The sequence below is a fragment of the Fusarium falciforme genome, chromosome 4 (genome assembly GCF_026873545.1).
Source record: "Fusarium falciforme chromosome 4, complete sequence".
Lineage (NCBI taxonomy): Eukaryota > Fungi > Ascomycota > Sordariomycetes > Hypocreales > Nectriaceae > Fusarium > Fusarium falciforme.
The window spans coordinates 124,103-141,561 of record NC_070547.1 but is presented as its reverse complement, the minus strand read 5'-3'; the positions used below and the strand labels follow the sequence as shown (position 1 = coordinate 141,561).

Here is a 17,459-nt window from a genome sequence, read left to right as displayed (position 1 = left end):
TAGGACATCCCTGCCGAGAAGGTGACTAATCTAGATTATGATAAGAAGCCCATGGCCTTAGAAGATTATCTAAAGCGGCGATACTAAACGTCTTAGCGGGTTAGTTCTCAAGTGGCACTTGAGTAACTCTCAAGTTAGTTCCTCTATAGTTTTGTCTTATGCTACAGGTTTCTCATCACCAACCAAAAGCGTCATGTATCAACCAGTACCCCAACTACCTACTCAGCCATTCTCACCATTGTCACATGGCACCCTCACCATCCTCTGAATCATGAAAATGACTAACCTCAGCGCAACTTCTCGCGCCTCCATTGACCTAGGCGCAGCCTCGGCAAACCAATAACCCTTGACAGGTAGTAATATGTGGCGGCCTATGAAGAATCCCATTGCGGTTTAAGATAGCTAAGGCTTTTCAGCCCATGTGAGCCACTTTATTGCTTGCGTGGACATCACGAAGCGGTAGTCGAAATGTCTGATGAATCAAGGCTGCCTATTTAGGCGAGCCGAAGTGCCTTCGTAAGGCTCTGCGTGTATCTTCCTGAACCGAGTTTCTTATCAACCTACCAACAGTGTCGCAATGAGCCTCTTGGAGCTTGTGGGGGTGCTAGTGATTACTCTAATCGGGGGAGGGACTTCTCAAACACTGTCCACACTCACATTGGCCAATGGCTTGCACGATACCAAGTTGAAGCATCTGGAATTTGAGCTTCGACGGCACTCAGAGCGTCAAGATCTCGGTGTCCTCATCTCCGGCACTTTGACCACTACCATTGCGCCTGACGCGACCTGCGGATACTACAGTGGCGGGCAACACAGCTATACATGCAACAATGGTAGATCCGGCACATGGGAATCAGGTCAGATCAATTATGAATTCTGCCTTCATACCCTCTGTCTCGACCGGACGGAAGAATGTGACAATGACTGTTTACCTAATGGAAACAGCAGACGATGGTGAGCCAAACCTTCTACGCAGCTTTCCTTGTCCAAGACATTCATTTGCAGCGCAGATTCTCTCCGTCCGATTTGTGACGTCGCTTATTTCATTTCCGTTGACACCGCTTGACTGGTATAAAGAACACAGAAAGGCCCACAGTAAGCGATTGGCTGCAACTACGTTTCTGGGGTAGGGGCTTGGTCAAGGTCAAGGGCTCGAAGAAGCGGTGGAGGTGGGCGTCTGAGCAATCCAACGGATATAACACAGCCGTAGCACAGCTGAAGTCTGGGGTAGGGGCTAATCAAGGGCACAGCACAGCCCTTCGCAACACAACCAAATTCGGCAAGTCTGGACTGGACGAGAACCTACCCAATTTAGCAGCCTTCCGAGACTTATCAGTACTAAATACTAGGTCCTACCAACGCCTCGTGCGGGGTCTATGTCACCGTCTCTTGGCTTCTCACACGGTCCTTCGCAAAGCATACAAATCTAGTAACCACTGTAAGTTTGTGTCTTCTCAATAGGTCGGACTCGTCTTTACTGCCTCTTAGCACTCGCTATGTATTGTTCCCCGGCCACCATTTGTCTCTTGGCAATTACCCCCCTACACCTAAAACATGGGCCATGTGAGCCAACGTACCGAGGATGTGAAGGAAGTTATGCTTAAAACTTTAAATTCACATCCGCCAGCTTTGTGCTTCCAAGGTACCTAGGCGACACCCCTGAGCATAACATCCATACGATCAAGTTGACTTGGCCGTGTATATATCTTGCTGTGCCTCGCATTCTTCCAACGTGATAGCCACACACTTCTCTTGTTCCTCATCCTTTACCCGATTGACTCCAAAATGTCGGACCATCGCGCTGTCCCTGGGACAGTTTATCTGGTAGATGTCCAGCACATCTCGCACTCCAAACATACCGACGACGGCGACATCGTGCTCGTTCCTATGCCTACCGATGATCCTGAGGATCCGCTCAACTGGTCGAGGCGGCGCAAATTGCTCTCGGTCACCTGTATGGCAGTCTACATGGTCATGGTTGGCCTATCGTGCTCCTTGGTGTATTCCATCATCGTTCCTGTGGCTGAGGACACCGGGCTTTCCGTAGCAGGTAAGTGACTGTGCAATCACCACTTACCCTAGCATATCGTTAATCCCCTTGTTCAGATCTCAACGCCGGTACCGGCTACAGCTACCTGGCTTTCGGATGGAGCTGTCTGATATGGCAGCCAGCCGCCAAGCAGTTCGGGAAGAGGCCTATATATCTTATCTCGCTACTGATGACTATCGGCGTTACGATTGCCGTCCCCTTCGCACTTAGCCCTGGCGCATGGATGGCTATGAAGATTCTAGGAGGTCTAGCCGGCGGCCCTCTAGAATGTCTGGGAGAGATCTCTATTGCGGACGTGTTCTGTGCGCATGAGCGAGGGAAGTTTATGGCTATCTATGCGTTCGTACTCTTCGCAGCCGGCTTCCTGGCTCCGATCCTCGCCGGGTTCATCAATGATGGAATGGGCTGGCGCTGGGCTCAGGTATGTCGATATAGCGTCTCGGAGAATTTACAGAAGCTGACTATTTGCTAGTACTGGGCAACGATTTGGTTGGCTATCGGTTTCGTATTTTGCTTCTTTTTCATGGAGGAAACAAACTTCAAGCGAACATCTGTACTCGTGACTGAAGAGACGCAGAATGGAATGAAATCGAAGACAATCGCATCCGATGAGGCGAACCGCATGGACGACACAAAGGGGGAGAGCGTCCAACCGACCACGCAGAGCGATCTCTCTAACGGCACTCTGACTTGGCGTCGAAAGACATATCTCCAGAAGCTCAAACTGTTCGACAATGTGCAGCCAGTCCACCATTTCTGGTCAATGGTCTTACGCCCCCTACGCCTACTCTCTTATCCCGTCATCGTCTACTGTGGCTTCTCATACGGATGCTCCCTTATCTGGTATTCTGTGCTCAACGGTACAGCATCTGTTGTCTTGAGCTCCCCGCCATATAACTTCAGCGCGTAAGGTGCCACTTGAAAGCTTTCACAAGTCCAACAAGCTAATCAGAGTTAGATCCTACGTCGGACTCACCTATATCTCCCCCATGATCGGTGTTGGCATCGGCAGTCTGATCGCTGGCAACTTTGGGGACGTTGTTGTCATTCGGCTTGCTCGCCGTAACAAAGGAATATGGCACTCGGAACATCGGCAGTGGTTGAACATTATTATGGCCGTCCTTCTCCCCGGCTCTCTTCTCCTCTGGGGCCTCGGGGCAGAACATGGAATACACTGGGTTGGTCTGGTCTTCGCTATGGGACTCATCGGCTGTTGTATTGCTATGGGAGCACATCTTTCGCTTTCTTACTGCATTGACACCTACACGGATTTCGGCGCCGACGCCGTGGTAGCGACGATGTGTATCAGGAACACTATGGGCTTCGCGATAGGTTATGGCATCACACCATGGACCGAGGACTTGGGATACCAGAACGCCTTCCTGATCGCAGCAGCAGCTGGTCTTCTTCAGGTCCTCACTTTCCTGATCATGGTAAAGTGGGGTCCTCAGATCAGGGAGCGCTCAACTGACCGTTACCGCCGTGACGTGGATAGGGCGACAGAGCTAGGGATTACTCATTGATCTGACATGTACATGGCCGGCTTGCGGGCAGTGCGATATCAGTGGATGTAAATCAGTAGTAGGATACCGCATACAATCATGTTAACCACCTCAAATGATACACCAAAAGACGGTCTGTCTTCTGGCTTAGTTAACCCATCAAGGGCCGGGCTTCAACTATGACAAAGAACACATTATCAACACATCATATTCCAATGCTAACACACCTCCCCATCCTCATTTCTCCGTCCAAACAGGCACAGGTATAAGCCCCCCTTGATGTCGTGCCAACTCTGATACCAAAACATCATGCCTATTGACCACCTCTCTTCAGCCACTACCCGGCCCACAAACTCATCAACATGGACTCTCATGCAAGGTCAGATCCCTCTACCAAGGGCCTCGTCTCAACGATAAAAAGATACATCTCCACACCGAGTATGGTGTATGAATACCCGTTTATACAAAATACAGAGCTTGCATCTTTGGAACAATGCCATGGCACAAGTGGAAGCGCCCGCAAATGTGAATGCGACCACTCTTGCCACATCATGCCCAGGAGCCCCCTTGCCAACCCCCGTCCCCCGCACGATCAGCATTAACTACGGCACAGCATCACATGCCGGTCAAGACTCGGGGAGACTAGGGCTTCTCCAGTTATCCTTCCCCCAGGGGTCTTTGGCCTTTGGGGCATGCACTCTGCTGATCGATCCCACAGGGTTTCTAAGCCAAACGACAGTAGCGGTACCAAGAGCCGGCAAATCGACTAAGCGTGGTACTCTGGTTAAGGCATTACGGCCCAGAAAGGCTCAGTGCGATGACGGCACCGATGCTCATGAGTGTCCTCGGTCAGGCATCTACAGGTCACCTGAAGGCTTTCCATCTTTCTACATATCTCTGTTCAAAGAGTGAGCAATCTCGGGATCGTAAACCTCAGCCACGCAAACATCAATATGCATCAGCTAGACTTCTCATCCAGTGCCCTCACCAACCTTGCTGGCCAAACGGTGATTGTTACTGGGGCCGGCAGAAGCATTGGGGGTATTTTAAGTTGGTTGCAGCATGAAGCCCCCAGCCCTCTATTTCCTACCTGTTAGGAATCGGATCTGAAGTGTGAGATGCTAAGACTGACCCACGTTCACCAACCGTAATGAGGTGACCAGAGGACTAAGAGGGTCAAGCGTCCAGCTTCATTCAAGGAAAGAGGATGTGAAAAGAAAGATGGCCCAGCTGGTTATACGACCAACTTTTCCATTACCGATTAACCTGCAATAGATAGATGATCCACTACAATTGTCCTTTACCACATTCCCCAATCCCCTTCTTGCCCAACACTCCCGGTTTCTGTTCTTGTTTGAACTCCACTGACCAAGTCCAATAGGCCGTCACCAAGCAGCACGACATTAAGAAGCTGACATTCGAGCCTCCGTCCACAATAATGATCGAGGCAGATCACTCCATTCTCTCGCAGATTGTCCCTCTCGTCCCATGATTAATCAACTTCCAACTATATCCCGACTACGCCCTCGATGTCAATATATCTCACCATCATTCCATCTCGACGGAGCGGTTTCTAGACTCCTTCTTTGGGAGAACAAACCCAGGAGGCTTAACGCTAAGGAAGATGAAGAACCAAAGCGGATGGACGGTTGTGAGAAGAATGACAGCGAGGAGTATCATGGCACCATCAAAGACCATAAAGGTTGCTTCGTTCCGCATGATACTGCTGCCCCATCCGGACGCCATTTCTGGGATGCTATCATCATGGCTTAGTCAACACCATTGAGCAATCGGCTTCATAGCTTACCGGTAGATGCAGCGGATGATGATGGCGATGTAGGCTATTGTTATGGAGTAGATGAACTTCTTGACTCGCTTGTCGGACTGAGGTGTCCTGTGTGATGTAGAAGGAGAGTCGGTCGAGTCGGTCGAGATAATGCCGTCCTCGCCGCAGTCGACGGTATACGTGGCCAGCTTACGGGCATTTCGATATCGGTGGATGTAAATCAGCATTAAAATGCCACAGACGACCATATTGACCACCTGAAACGATACACCGGCGATCAAGAGGTTGTTTCCGAGATCTGCTCGCTTGGGGTCTGGGTCATCGCCGGTGCTCGCCGATGCCGCAACCGCGCCTCCAATCCCCTGAATGATAATGGAGACAAAGTCAGACCCTACGAAAATCCAAGGGTATAGTTTCGGTCGGATAGTGGAATATTGGATGCCATAGTACAAAACGAGATGCTTGAACGTCAGCGAGATGGCTGCTGCGATGAGGGTCGGGGCCAAGATGAGGAAGAGGATCTGCAGGATAAAGGCGTTGCTGATGAAGGGGTTGAAGGACATGCGAACGCGACTGATGTATCCGATAAGTTCGAAGATGGAACCGACGAGGAGGTATGCAGTGTAAGACCAAGTTTTCGATCGCCAGCCGAATCCCAGCTGGCAGAAGATCAAGATGGCGTATAGTGCGACGAAGAGAGCGCATGCCCCGGTACTGAAGTAGTCTCCATACAAGGTGGCACTGACTGGACACTCGGGAGTGACCTCTGTGCAATTACTGGTGTCTACCGACCCGTAGCCACCAGCCATGGTTGAGGGAGGAAAGGCCACACAGGCAATGGGGAAGAAGCGAAGGATGGCGGAGCAACAAGACAGCTAGAATGGAGAAACACCTGAAAGAGATCGCAAGACAGATTGAACAAAGACGAGAAGGAGTGCAGACGAGGAGAAGGCAGGTGGCCATGGTCTGCCACCGAATTCTGTTTATATTCCAGTCCAGTCCTCGCACACCGGCCCTGGAAGGGCTCATTCCACCTGCATGTCTCTCTCAGCCTGTGCCAATCGCATCACGTTGCGCTGCTCCCCTGCCATGCGAGGTCTCTCATCTCGGCGGTGGAGTCCTTGTTTCCATCTTCCCCAGACTCGTCCTACCAACTCCACAAGATGATGCAAGCGGGCCGTGAGTACGAGGCCAGCTTCGGATGTCACGGACCCAGCTCGATATGATTGGTTCATTGCCCTCTCAAAATGTGGCTCCAACTTCGCATAGGCTCGTACCTCGCATTAAACCCGAGCCTTCTCCATCCACGTGGATCCAAGCTGCGCCCTCCTCCCTGATTCTTAACCCGAACAACTCTTTCTTTTAATCTCACCAATCTTGGGGCCACCAGATTCAACTCTGACGACATCAATGGCGAGCACACCGGATTCCCTCCCAGCCGTATCCGAGCCTCGGGTTACGAAGCCCAGGAGGCCGCACACCAAGTCGCGGACAGGGTGCACCGCTTGCAAGAAGAGAAAGATCAAGGTGAGTCGTTGCTTTCTTTGGTCCGAGCTGTGGCGTCGTGCGGAATGTCGGCCACGTCCCATTCTATGTTGGCCGTCCTGCGGGATGGTGCTGTGCCCAAGAATTAGCCTTTCATTTCTCACCGTAACGGATGCTCACGAGTGTCGAGCCTCTTTTGCATCCGTTTGGCCCAACTCCGCACCTGACCGGCCACCAACGTCGATGGTTTGATCTGTTCCTCTCACTCAATGCTAATAGCCCTTGACAGTGCGGTGAAGAAAGGCCCATCTGCAGCAATTGCCAGAGGCGCAATGAAACATGTCACTTCATCCTCAGACCCCTCCCAGCGAACTCGTACACAAAGCCACTACCCGCCCCGTCAGCATCACCATTACCATCCACCCCATGGACTCTGGACATGCTAGACATGGAACTATTGCACAACTTTTCCACCTCTACATACGCGACTCTCAGCGATGACCCTCTGATCCGAGATTTATGGCGGGTGCGTGTGGTAAAGCTCTGCTTCACTTGTGACTACGCCATGCTCGCCCTCCTCTCAGTGTCTGCTATACACTTGGCACAGTTCTCGCCCAGTAGAAGCGACCTGCTTCATGAGAGAGCGATTGAGTGCCACAACAAGGCATCAAACATCGCAACCCAGTACATGTCAAGGCTTGACGAGGGCAGCAACAGTCAATGCCTGTTCGCCTTTTCCATCCTTACTATTTACTTCGGTCCGTGTTGGAACCCCGAAATTTTAACAAGACCGCTAACAGATCCAACGCAGCGTTTGCAAGCTCGCCCATGGATGACAATTGGTCCTATCCCCAGTGGATGGTCTTGATTGGAGGGTGTAGGAGCTTCATCGGCATGGCCAACGAAAGCATTCTGGCTGGGCCATTCGCCTGTATGATGAAAAAGGCAGCACATCATCTGGCAGCCAGAGACCAGGTTTTCCAGATCGACTATGTGCGAGATCTGCGCTGCCTAGTAACGAGATCGGTCGAAGACGAGCAACGTCGCCGCATCTATGACACCGCTCTAGACGCGCTGAACCAGACATTCGGCGTCTTCTACGAAGTTTCGGGACAGAGAGATCTGGTGGATATCTTTTCCTGGGTGGTTTTAGCCGAAGACTTCCTTCCGTTGCTAGCGGACGAGGAGCAGGAGGCACTGGTTGTGCTGTCATACTTCTGTGTGCTCTTAAATAAGCTGTCACGGCAATGGTGGTTGGATGGGTGGGTCAATGGCCTGATGGATAAGATCTATGCAGTATTAGATGAGGAGCATCGGACTTGGATTATTTGGCCGATGGAGGAGATTGGGTGGTTGCCGAGAGAATAGCAGAAGCTGATGCTTAGAGGCGCTATATCGCTCAAGTCGCGATGGTCTCCTTGCGGGTATCGAGACTTGACTGTCATATATTTAAATCTCGGTACCATGAACAGGGTAGGATTCAAAGCAAAGGATTGTGAGACAAGTGACTTGGCCGGGTGGTGCTCGATGCATCTAACCGCGAGTTTCAAGAAATAGCCTGAGTCTCTGGTTACCATGGAGCCAACCCCTTCAAGTATGGGGTCCTAAAATTTGTTAGTCCAAGACGGCTCGAGGAACGCTAATGGAAGCCTCAACCTGACACATGCTGCTTCGTACTTCGCATCCCGTACTCGCGCAGTGTCCGAACCCGAGATTGAGGCGAAGCATCGACTCCAGCAAGGCTTACTTGCGTTAAGCGCAACGGTCCCATCGCACGGCGCTTACGGGAGGCATGGAGACTCACCTTGTTTCAGGGGCAATCACGTATCGCAAACAGCTGTCAATAAAGTCCAGCTGGTTCTTTCAAGGTATCCTCGATAAATTCCTTCTTCTCAAGACTCACTTCACATTCATTTCAACTTTTTGCTCTTTCATTCCTTTCTTACAGTCTCTTTCAACGCTCGACCTTGCTCACCACTCTCAACCATGGCTGGATCAGAGTCGAGTGGCGATGCTATCTTTAAGCTCTACCGATATGACCCCTCCATGGCTGCGACGGTCATTTTCATCATCCTCTTTATAGCAATCACAGGATTGCATGTGTATCAGCTGATTGTGACCAAGACGTGGTTCTTTACCTGCTTCGTTATTGGTGGTTTCAGTACGCTTTTCCTACCTCACACCTCTGTAATTACGAAGAGACTGACCGCTAGCAAGTGCAAATCATTGGCTATATTGGCGCAAGTACCTACAAAATCACATTCACTTACCGTCGTTCTGACCTTGTCATAGAGAGCGGTATCCTCCACTGAAAGCCCCAACTGGACTGTCAAGCCATACGTTGTTCAGACTTTGCTCTTGCTCATCTCGCCGGCCTTGTTCGCAGCAAGCATATACATGATTCTTGGGCGCATAATTCTTGTCACAGATGGGGAAAGCTGTTCTCCCATTCGGAGAATATGGCTGACCAAACTATTTGTCCTCGGAGACGTCCTGTCCTTTGTTCTCCAAGGCGCAGGCAAGTCTCTTCCCTTTTCCACTTATCCACATGCCAGGTCTCTGACAACAGCCTTTAGGTGGTGGTATGATGGCTGCAGGTACCCTCGATGCCCTTCACAATGGTGAACACATCGTCATCATCGGCCTTGTTGTCCAGCTCGTCTTCTTTTCTCTTTTCGCCGTCACCGCTGCTTTGTTTCACCTTAGGTTTTCTGGTGCTCTTTCAACGAAAGCTCTGGCATCGGGCATCCCTTGGCAGAGGTACCTCCTTGTGCTGTATATTGCAGCCGGTCTGATCATGATTCGATCCTTGTTTCGACTTATCGAGTACGCTCAAGGCAATTCGGGCTATCTTATCTCTCACGAGGCCTATTTGTACATATTCGACAGTGTGCTGATGTTTTTGACTATGATTCTGTTCGCATGGGAGCATCCCAGCCAGCTTAACGCCAAGTTGCAAGGAGGGGGAACTGCTGTGAGACGGGGTATTCAGTTGTATTGGGAGAAGTGAGAGATAATGCTGAAGACGTTGACTATGCGGCCCATTTGCATGTTCTTGGCGAGCCTTTTCCAATTGATTTCATCTCTCTTTTGTTTTCAAGGAATTAGGTAGAAGGGGACCCTAGGTGGAATGGGTAGTTGGGTGGAGTCATGGCAGGATACAGTCATCCCGATATGGGCATGGAGATAAATCCAATACGGCGTCTTGTCCGTCATTCAGCAACTCTGCTTCTCGGCCCACGCTGATATACAAGCGCGTTATTAGACCCGAGTGTCTATGCCTGAGAGACTCCAAAGGACGGTGTGCCAGATGCTTTTGTGCAAGACCCACTCCCAATACCACTTCAACCTTCTAGTGCTGCTCATCTTTTCGATCATATCGATGTAGTAGTTCGTATTTGCCCATTATCGCGATAGCTAAACTATTGAGAAAGAGCCAGGCTCCACAAGAGACAGTATTTCATTGACACGTCAGGCCCCTTGGCAGCCTTCAAACTTCATATACCCGTATCCCGTTCGATCATCGACATGTCCATTGTTGTCAAAATGTCCAACAGAAAGCCAGGATGGAGTTTAGTTCCCCCTGCATTCAAGCCCCAATCTCCCCCTAGTGCCAGTTCAAGCGTCGCTCTTCTCGGCCTTCTCAATAATAGGCGCAGGCTTCTCAATCTTTTGTCGCAAGACGTGGCGCTTGATGAAGTAGGGAAGCCAAACTCTGAGTTCATATGAGATGAAGCTCTTGGTTGGGACGGAAAAGACCTCTGAGTATCTGGTTAGCAAGCAGGTTTCATGGGGAGTTGGACTAATTCTCTTACGGTCAATTTCTTCCAGGGTCATTTGCTTAGTCTCTCGGACAAAGCAGAATATCATAGCCCAGGCAACTAAGTTGAGGCCAGCGTAGAATCCAACTCAACCAATGTTAGCAACTGAGTTATAGCTAGAAATATGGTGACTTACAGGCTCCGGTTGGAGTCATGACATCTTGCATCTTGGGGAAGGTCAGGCCAAGAACACCAGCTGCAGAAACGTATTAGTACCAGCACATCAGAAGCTAAGAAGTGTCAGCGCCTACCAAAGGTGTTGTTGATGCAGACAGCCCAGGCCATTCCCTGCTCTCGCTGGATGGTGGGGAAGACCTCGGCAGAGTACTGGAAGGCAACGGGTCCTTCACCCAGGCAGTACATAATGGTGAAAAGGTAGACGAAGCTGCATAGCGTTAGTTTGAGACTGTATCCCGGGAATCTACGACACTTACAGAACGACGGGTCCGATTCGAGCAGCCTGGGACACGCTCTCTGAGTCGTTCAGCAGGGAAAGACCACCTGCCAAGAGGAAAATGCACATCATGGGGAAGGTCTGTATGGACAATGAGTCAGTATCGCTTCAAGTTGTTAGGAGCCGGAGCGGGGCTTACAGCCAGGGTCAAAGTTCGGCGACCCTTGGTATCGATCAGGAACAAGGTCGGGATTGTGAAAACGACCTGGATGGCACCATAGCCCAGGGAAGCGAACAAGGCCTGGTCATCGCTATAGCCCACTCTGGTAAAGATGCTTGAGCTGTAGAACGAGATGACTGAAACGGGTTAGTATTGTCCCCTAGTGGCAGTGGGCGACTTACTGTTGATTCCGCACATCTGCTGGGCCAGCATGACGGTCGAAGCACCGTAGTTTGCTCTTCTGATTCTGGGTACGGCAAAGCAATCCCACAGACGATCAAAGTATCCGGCTCCCCTTGCTTCCTTGAGTTCTTCCTGGTAGATGACATATGAGTAGTAGTAATCTCGTGTGCCGATGATTGGATGCGCTCGAAGCTGGCACATGGATTTCCATGCTTCGGCGTGCCTGCCATGCTTCATGAGCCAACGAGGAGATTCAGGGCAAAAGTAGATGCCGGCGGCAAGGATAAAGGCAGGGATGAAGGCAGAGCCAAGTTCGAGGCGCCACGCAATCTTGCCAACATCCTTAAGAATGACATTGGCGCAAAAGCCGAGGAAGATACCTTTAGGGTGGTTAGCCAATGCTTCCTACAGAAGAAGGGAAACTTACCAACTGTGACCCAGAGCTGCCAGAACATGACAAGAGCACCACGGATGCGGGCCGGGGCCATCTCAGCAGAATAGATGGGAACGGTGGCGTTCTTGGCTCCGATGCCGATGCCCATGACAAAGCGTGCTGCGAAGAGGCCTTGCCAAGACTTGGCGAAACCAGAACCGATAGGGGTCGCTACCAAGCAGCAGGCAGTGATAAAGATCTCGCCTCTTCGTCCGAAGTAGTGGTTCAGGGGATCGACAATAAAGGCGCCACTAAGGGGGAAGGGTTAGGTCACAGGTCTAAGCACTGGTGTAACAAGGGTTCCACGACTTACATGAGGCCAGCTGTGAGGAAGATGATGGAGTTGATGATTCCAATAGTCCAGGGTTCATCTTCAATGCCAAACTCCTTAGGGAATGACAAGTTGGCACCATTGGCACCAGTCTGATCCCAACCCTGGGTAGCAGCACCAACGGCACAAAGACCAATGGCATACCAAAGCATCACTGGGCCATGCCACTTGTGGTCCTTCTCGTATTGCAGAGCCTCGCGCTCATCCTCGCTCAACTCGGACAAGCTGGGGAAGCTGTCACCATCTCGTGCGACGAGAGCAGCCCGACCAAAAAGGTCGGCATGCTCAGACAGTCCGTGTTCCTCAGCGTAGGCTCGGGCTTCGGCAACCACAGTCTCGGGTGATTTGTTCTATTCGGAGGGGCTATCAGTCATTGTTCGGGCACGAGATATAGATGGGCAATGCAGGGTCTTACCTGGAGGGGGTTTTCAACGATGTTGACTGCGACCGACTTGCGACGGCCCTCATGAGAGGCAAAAGATGTAGGGTTCTGCAAGACGGCAGATCCGTCCTTCTCATAGTGAGAGGAGTCGCCGTGTCCTGGATCCTTTTCCATCCTGGCAGGTTGTGGGTATCAACAACAACAAGGCTTAGAAGGAGAGAAGCGCAGTGAGTGCTCTGCCGATCGATACTCGCAAAAGTTCTGGCAGCGTCGGCATTGTTATATTGTATTTAAGCTCAACGTTCCATCCGCACATTGTGCTTCCCCAGATCCTATCCCCACCCCCCGCGCTCAACTGGTTCATGATCGGACCCGGTTAAAAGACATCTACCGCCGCAGCCGAAGCCGTTTTGGGCAGGTTGCCGTGATGAAGCAGGGTACAATTCTGGTTGCCTGGAAGATGGAGCAGGTTGTTGCACGATTGCAGGGTACATTTTTTGTTGCCTGGAAGATGGGGTACCACCCTCTGACATCATGTCATCCACTCGTTGACTTGTGTGGTTGCATCGACGCACCATTTCGACCACGACAGGGTCGATCAATATTCGGCTGTCTCTCCGGCCCGCCATTCTGTGAAACCTCTTGTCTTAGAAATCATGCGAAGGACACCCTCACGAGTTGCTTGAAGGATTTAAACTACCTAAATCGCGCCGCCAAGTTTTTGGCGCTAAATGTGTAAGACTGACTTGACTCGAGGAGATTGGACCAAGTCAGAGCTGAATTATGGGGTCGACGGCTTCTCCGAGGGCCTGACGCCCGCTCCTTGGTAAAAAGCAATGTGACTTTTCAACGTTGGACAAGTTCAAGGAAGAGAATCCCTCAGGAATAGGATCCATCTTGGGGGAGGTCTGTATGATCTTGGCGAATGGTCTCGTGTGATTCACCCTTGTAGGCGGTGGGGAAGCGTAACTATCGACTCGGCACATCCATCCAAACCAGTGGAGATGTCTGTCCCGTTATTGCCGCTCAAGATTGGTTCTCCGCATGAGCCGAGCGGGCGCTGTCCAGTCAAAAATACATGAGACTGATTTGGCTGTCAGTCTCACCTTATTATTCCGGTGTTTTTTCTTTTACCCACCAGCCAAGCTGTGAATGTCTCCACCCGCGCCAATGGATTTGCTGAGTTGAGGGAATCGGTGGAGATGGTGTCAAGGTCCAGGTCAAGGAAAATTTTTAATTGCAAACCAACATTGCTAGTGTAGAAGTATCAATCCTAACCTATACTCTGCAATTGCTCTCGCTTTCCTGCTCACTTTCTTCACTTTTCCTGTGCTGTGATTATGTTCAATGCCGATTTCTGCTGATGAGATATCGTCGGTACCTCATGGCACTAATGATAACTGCCCGCGTAAACGCCGATTGGTTCAGGTGCGGCTCAATAGAGAAATGAATTGCTTACCCCGCACCCCAGGATATCCCAACTTCAACACCACTACGGGGTAGCTGGCCATGTGATTTTTCCCGTCTGTTTTAGCGAAATCAGGTTGGGCGTCTGATGGGAACAGTTCCAGTAAGAAAACGCTGATCTTGAGGAGGAACGCCTCCACCATGTCCCATCTTATTAAGCATTTAGGGTGAGACATTCAAGGTCGGGACAGTCCGGATCAGCTAACGATCGGCATGAAGCCCTTGACTTCTCTCTTGATGTCTAAAAAAACATCGACTCGGGATACACGTGACTCATCACGTGGAGCGACACCGGAGATGACCCACTTGCGTATCTACCAACGAGAAGCACCTACCCTTGACTTCTGGCTCTCACGTTGTCCTTTATGCTTGAATATTCCGTAGTTAACGTAATGGAACCATTTTATACTCAAAAAATTTCCCTTAAATAGCTCACTGCTTTTAGGCTGACTTTATTCCTCGACGAAATGGAATCAGATTCGAGAAGTGGACATGGCCAGGGGTTTCATTTCTCCATACAAGAAATAAGAGAGAATTATCTATTTCTACCTTCTTAAGGCCATAGCTTCTCAACACAACGTCAGTCAACACAATGCCGAGAACCACAATCAATCAAGCAATCAATCACATCGGACTATTGGCAGAAAATGGTGGGCTTGAGCCGGGCCAGCCTCCCCCGCCTGAGCTGGTGCTGATTCATCTCTCAGCCGACCGACGCGCATCTCGTAGCTTCATACATAAAATTGGCGTCTTTTTCTTGCCATATTTCGACCAGTCTGGTCCCTCGAAGGATCATTGACCAAATAGAGATCGCCGAGATCATGGCTGCAGCCACGGAGGAGACGACGTTGAAAACGGGGGAAGAGGAGGAGCTGCCTCAGGGAGCAGAGGTCCTAGTCAGCGACGTTAATGAGCTGCACGATAATGCGGCCTCGAATGAACAAAGCCCCAAGGATACAGGGAATGACGATGAAGATGAAGATGAGAAGGAGAAGGAAGACTACAAAGCCTACTCTCGCCCTCTCGGCGACGACCACCATCTTGGATTGGAAGTGGTTTCGGGAGACGAGGGAGATCAGAACACCAGCTCTGTCTCCTATGAGCAAGTACCCAGTAATGCGGTTTAAACACCCATTAACACTTGAAATCATCCAGTATTTTCGCTATCCATGGAATGCACAGCTGGAGTCGGAATGCGTGGGCGAGAAACCCCAGAGGTCCGCAGTTTGAGTCCTGGCTCGACACCAAGTTCAATGAGCTGCCGGATCATTCCGGGAAAGGCATGCTGTACGGATATGATCCAGGGGACAGGTCTGGAAAAATATTCACTTCCCAAGGTGTTTATGGGGAGGTTGAGGCGCTCTTTAATGCTCTTATGGATTTCCGAACACCGGAGGTCAGGGTCTGTCTTGATGCCTTTGAGCTATGTACTATCATGCTAATGAAGAGTCGCGCAGGAGAAACGACGACCAATCTGGTTCCTGTCTCATGACCTTGGTGGACTGATAGTAAAAGCGGTAAGATTCTCTGGAGTACCTGATCTCCGCGTTCCTGACATGGGCTTAGGCTATGGTTCTCGCCACCCGTCACAAGAGTAAATATGCAGACATCCTGCATTGCACAAGATCTCTGGTAACGACTTCTCTATGTCAGATTATCAACTCTGTTTTGTTGACTCTCATGCCTTTAGGTGTTCTTTGGCTATCCTCATAGGTACTAAACAAGGGGTTTTCTCGAGGAGGGAATCTCGCGACTCTGTCGCCTATGCAATATCGTCCCTACGTCGGCAACTTGTGGAGAACAACCAAGAGCCTCGCTCAAATCGTTATCGAGGTGAACGATGCCTTCATTCAGACTCGGCTACTCACTCAGGCCAATTTGGTCGATGTAATATCCACGAATCCACCAGACCAGGTTCATATAGCATCAACTGACCCACGCTCTATTATCCTAACATTCTTACACGGCACTGCGTCAACTGCTCGACCAAGCATCACCCATCTATCCCCATATGAAGACTGAGGTGATAGAAAGCTTCTCGGAGCTGGACGATCTCATCGATCCCTTTGATAACCAAATCATCCACCTGAGATGTACTCACGCCAACACTTCAACGACGGCGTGGGTATCTGAGAGGGGACGGATCCACATATTTAGTGACTTTGAGTACTTGAGGGGGCAGTTAGGTACGTTAAGAAGACAGCATTACTTAGTGCATACTGACGTTTGTATAGATTTTGAATGAACCATCCATGTGTTGGGATGTTTTGATGAGTGCGACGAGTCGGCCCTATGGTTTCTCGACGAACTTCGAGACCACCTTGGAAGAAACGAAATAAACTTCAGGCTACTGATAATTAAGACGCACAGGAAAAAGAACGACGAAGCTGTGGCTCATGCGCTTTCTCGGTTTGCCGCAGATACTGTCACTGTTGACTACGAACCTCCCAAGCCTCAACCACCCAAAATTGACCAAACAGCCTCGCTGCTTATCCAAGAACGACCACAACTCTCATGGAATGACCACTACGAAAGGATTAGAGACTTTATTTTAAATTATGAACATGATAGGGTTCTATACCATCTCGTCATTGGCTGGCTCAAGAACTCTCTCGAGGCACTCACCCTTTTGAAGGCCTCCGACTCTGAGTTTGCCGTCAGGGATGAGCTTGGCCGAGTCCTTCTTCACTATGCTGTGATGAATGGTCAATTGGACATCGCGGAAGAAGTGCTGGCACGATCAGAACGAGTCGGCATCAGTATTGATGTCAAGGATAATGACGGATGGACACCACTTCTCTGGGCAGCTCGCGCATCGACAACTCAGCGCCAATTGCATCCGAACGATCCAATGACAACCGATATGGTGTCTTTCCTGTTAGAGAGAGGAGCGGATCCCACAATAGAGGGGTTAGGGTTCTCCGCCCCATCTCCTGCCTCTCAAATTGCCTCCTACTCTGGAGCTGATGAGTATATAACCTCCTATTCCTCCAATCCCCTTGCTAACGCTCTCCGTTCTCTAGTATTGGTGATCTGATCGTGGCCAAGGCCGGCAAAGAGCCCCCGTCAGCAAAGAGGCGAGGCAAACGAGGGGCTAATGGTTTCTGCGTTTGCTACTTGCTCGAGATCGTGGGCAGCTATGTCCTGTGTGACACCTGCCTTGACTTTCAGCTGTGTTTCAAATGTTCCAGATCCAGGTCCAAGTTTCACCCTCGTCACTCATTTCGCGATCAAGCGGAGGAATGGGATGACAATGGGAACATGGAGCCCGAAAAGCCTGAAGTAGTTCCTCAAACGCCAATTAAGATGCTCAATAGTAATATTCCAGCACTAGCACCAGAAGAAGGGAGCCAGAGCGATGAGTTTGATGACGAAATTGTGGGTTAGAACACTACAGATTATGGA

The 17,459-nt window shown here is 50.5% G+C and overlaps 6 protein-coding genes across 6 annotated transcripts; 4 read left to right on the top strand and 2 right to left on the bottom strand.

The window, feature by feature from the left end:
* Positions 1-1,785: 1,785 nt before the first annotated feature.
* On the top strand, positions 1,786-3,573 carry NCS54_00478800 (MFS domain-containing protein; the record flags this gene model as incomplete). The annotated part of the gene is made up of 4 exons (XM_053150313.1): positions 1,786-2,050; positions 2,107-2,471; positions 2,523-2,956; positions 3,009-3,573. 4 exons carry the CDS (start codon positions 1,786-1,788, stop codon positions 3,571-3,573), a joined length of 1,629 nt encoding a protein of 542 aa, XP_053006288.1.
* Positions 3,574-5,100: 1,527 nt separating this feature from the next.
* On the bottom strand, positions 5,101-6,147 carry NCS54_00478700 (Hypothetical protein; the record flags this gene model as incomplete). Its single annotated transcript, XM_053150312.1, has 2 exons — positions 5,101-5,308; positions 5,360-6,147. The coding sequence occupies 2 exons, from the start codon at positions 6,145-6,147 to the stop codon at positions 5,101-5,103; spliced, it is 996 nt and encodes a 331-aa protein (XP_053006287.1).
* Positions 6,148-6,724: 577 nt separating this feature from the next.
* NCS54_00478600 (Hypothetical protein) lies at positions 6,725-8,191 on the top strand (the record flags this gene model as incomplete). The annotated part of the gene is made up of 3 exons (XM_053150311.1): positions 6,725-6,865; positions 7,113-7,581; positions 7,635-8,191. The coding sequence occupies exons 1-3, from the start codon at positions 6,749-6,751 to the stop codon at positions 8,189-8,191; spliced, it is 1,143 nt and encodes a 380-aa protein (XP_053006286.1). The 5' UTR covers positions 6,725-6,748.
* Positions 8,192-8,809: 618 nt separating this feature from the next.
* NCS54_00478500 (Hypothetical protein) lies at positions 8,810-9,833 on the top strand (the record flags this gene model as incomplete). The annotated part of the gene is made up of 4 exons (XM_053150310.1): positions 8,810-8,984; positions 9,041-9,063; positions 9,116-9,341; positions 9,400-9,833. 4 exons carry the CDS (start codon positions 8,810-8,812, stop codon positions 9,831-9,833), a joined length of 858 nt encoding a protein of 285 aa, XP_053006285.1.
* Positions 9,834-10,441: 608 nt separating this feature from the next.
* On the bottom strand, positions 10,442-12,761 carry NCS54_00478400 (MFS domain-containing protein; the record flags this gene model as incomplete). Its single annotated transcript, XM_053150309.1, has 10 exons — positions 10,442-10,584; positions 10,639-10,731; positions 10,781-10,840; positions 10,896-11,029; positions 11,079-11,179; positions 11,238-11,395; positions 11,441-11,821; positions 11,869-12,125; positions 12,188-12,555; positions 12,621-12,761. 10 exons carry the CDS (start codon positions 12,759-12,761, stop codon positions 10,442-10,444), a joined length of 1,836 nt encoding a protein of 611 aa, XP_053006284.1.
* A 2,114-nt stretch (positions 12,762-14,875) lies between these two features.
* NCS54_00478300 (ZZ-type domain-containing protein) lies at positions 14,876-17,441 on the top strand (the record flags this gene model as incomplete). Its single annotated transcript, XM_053150308.1, has 3 exons — positions 14,876-15,160; positions 16,417-17,024; positions 17,078-17,441. The coding sequence occupies 3 exons, from the start codon at positions 14,876-14,878 to the stop codon at positions 17,439-17,441; spliced, it is 1,257 nt and encodes a 418-aa protein (XP_053006283.1).
* Between the last annotated feature and the right edge of the window lie 18 nt (positions 17,442-17,459).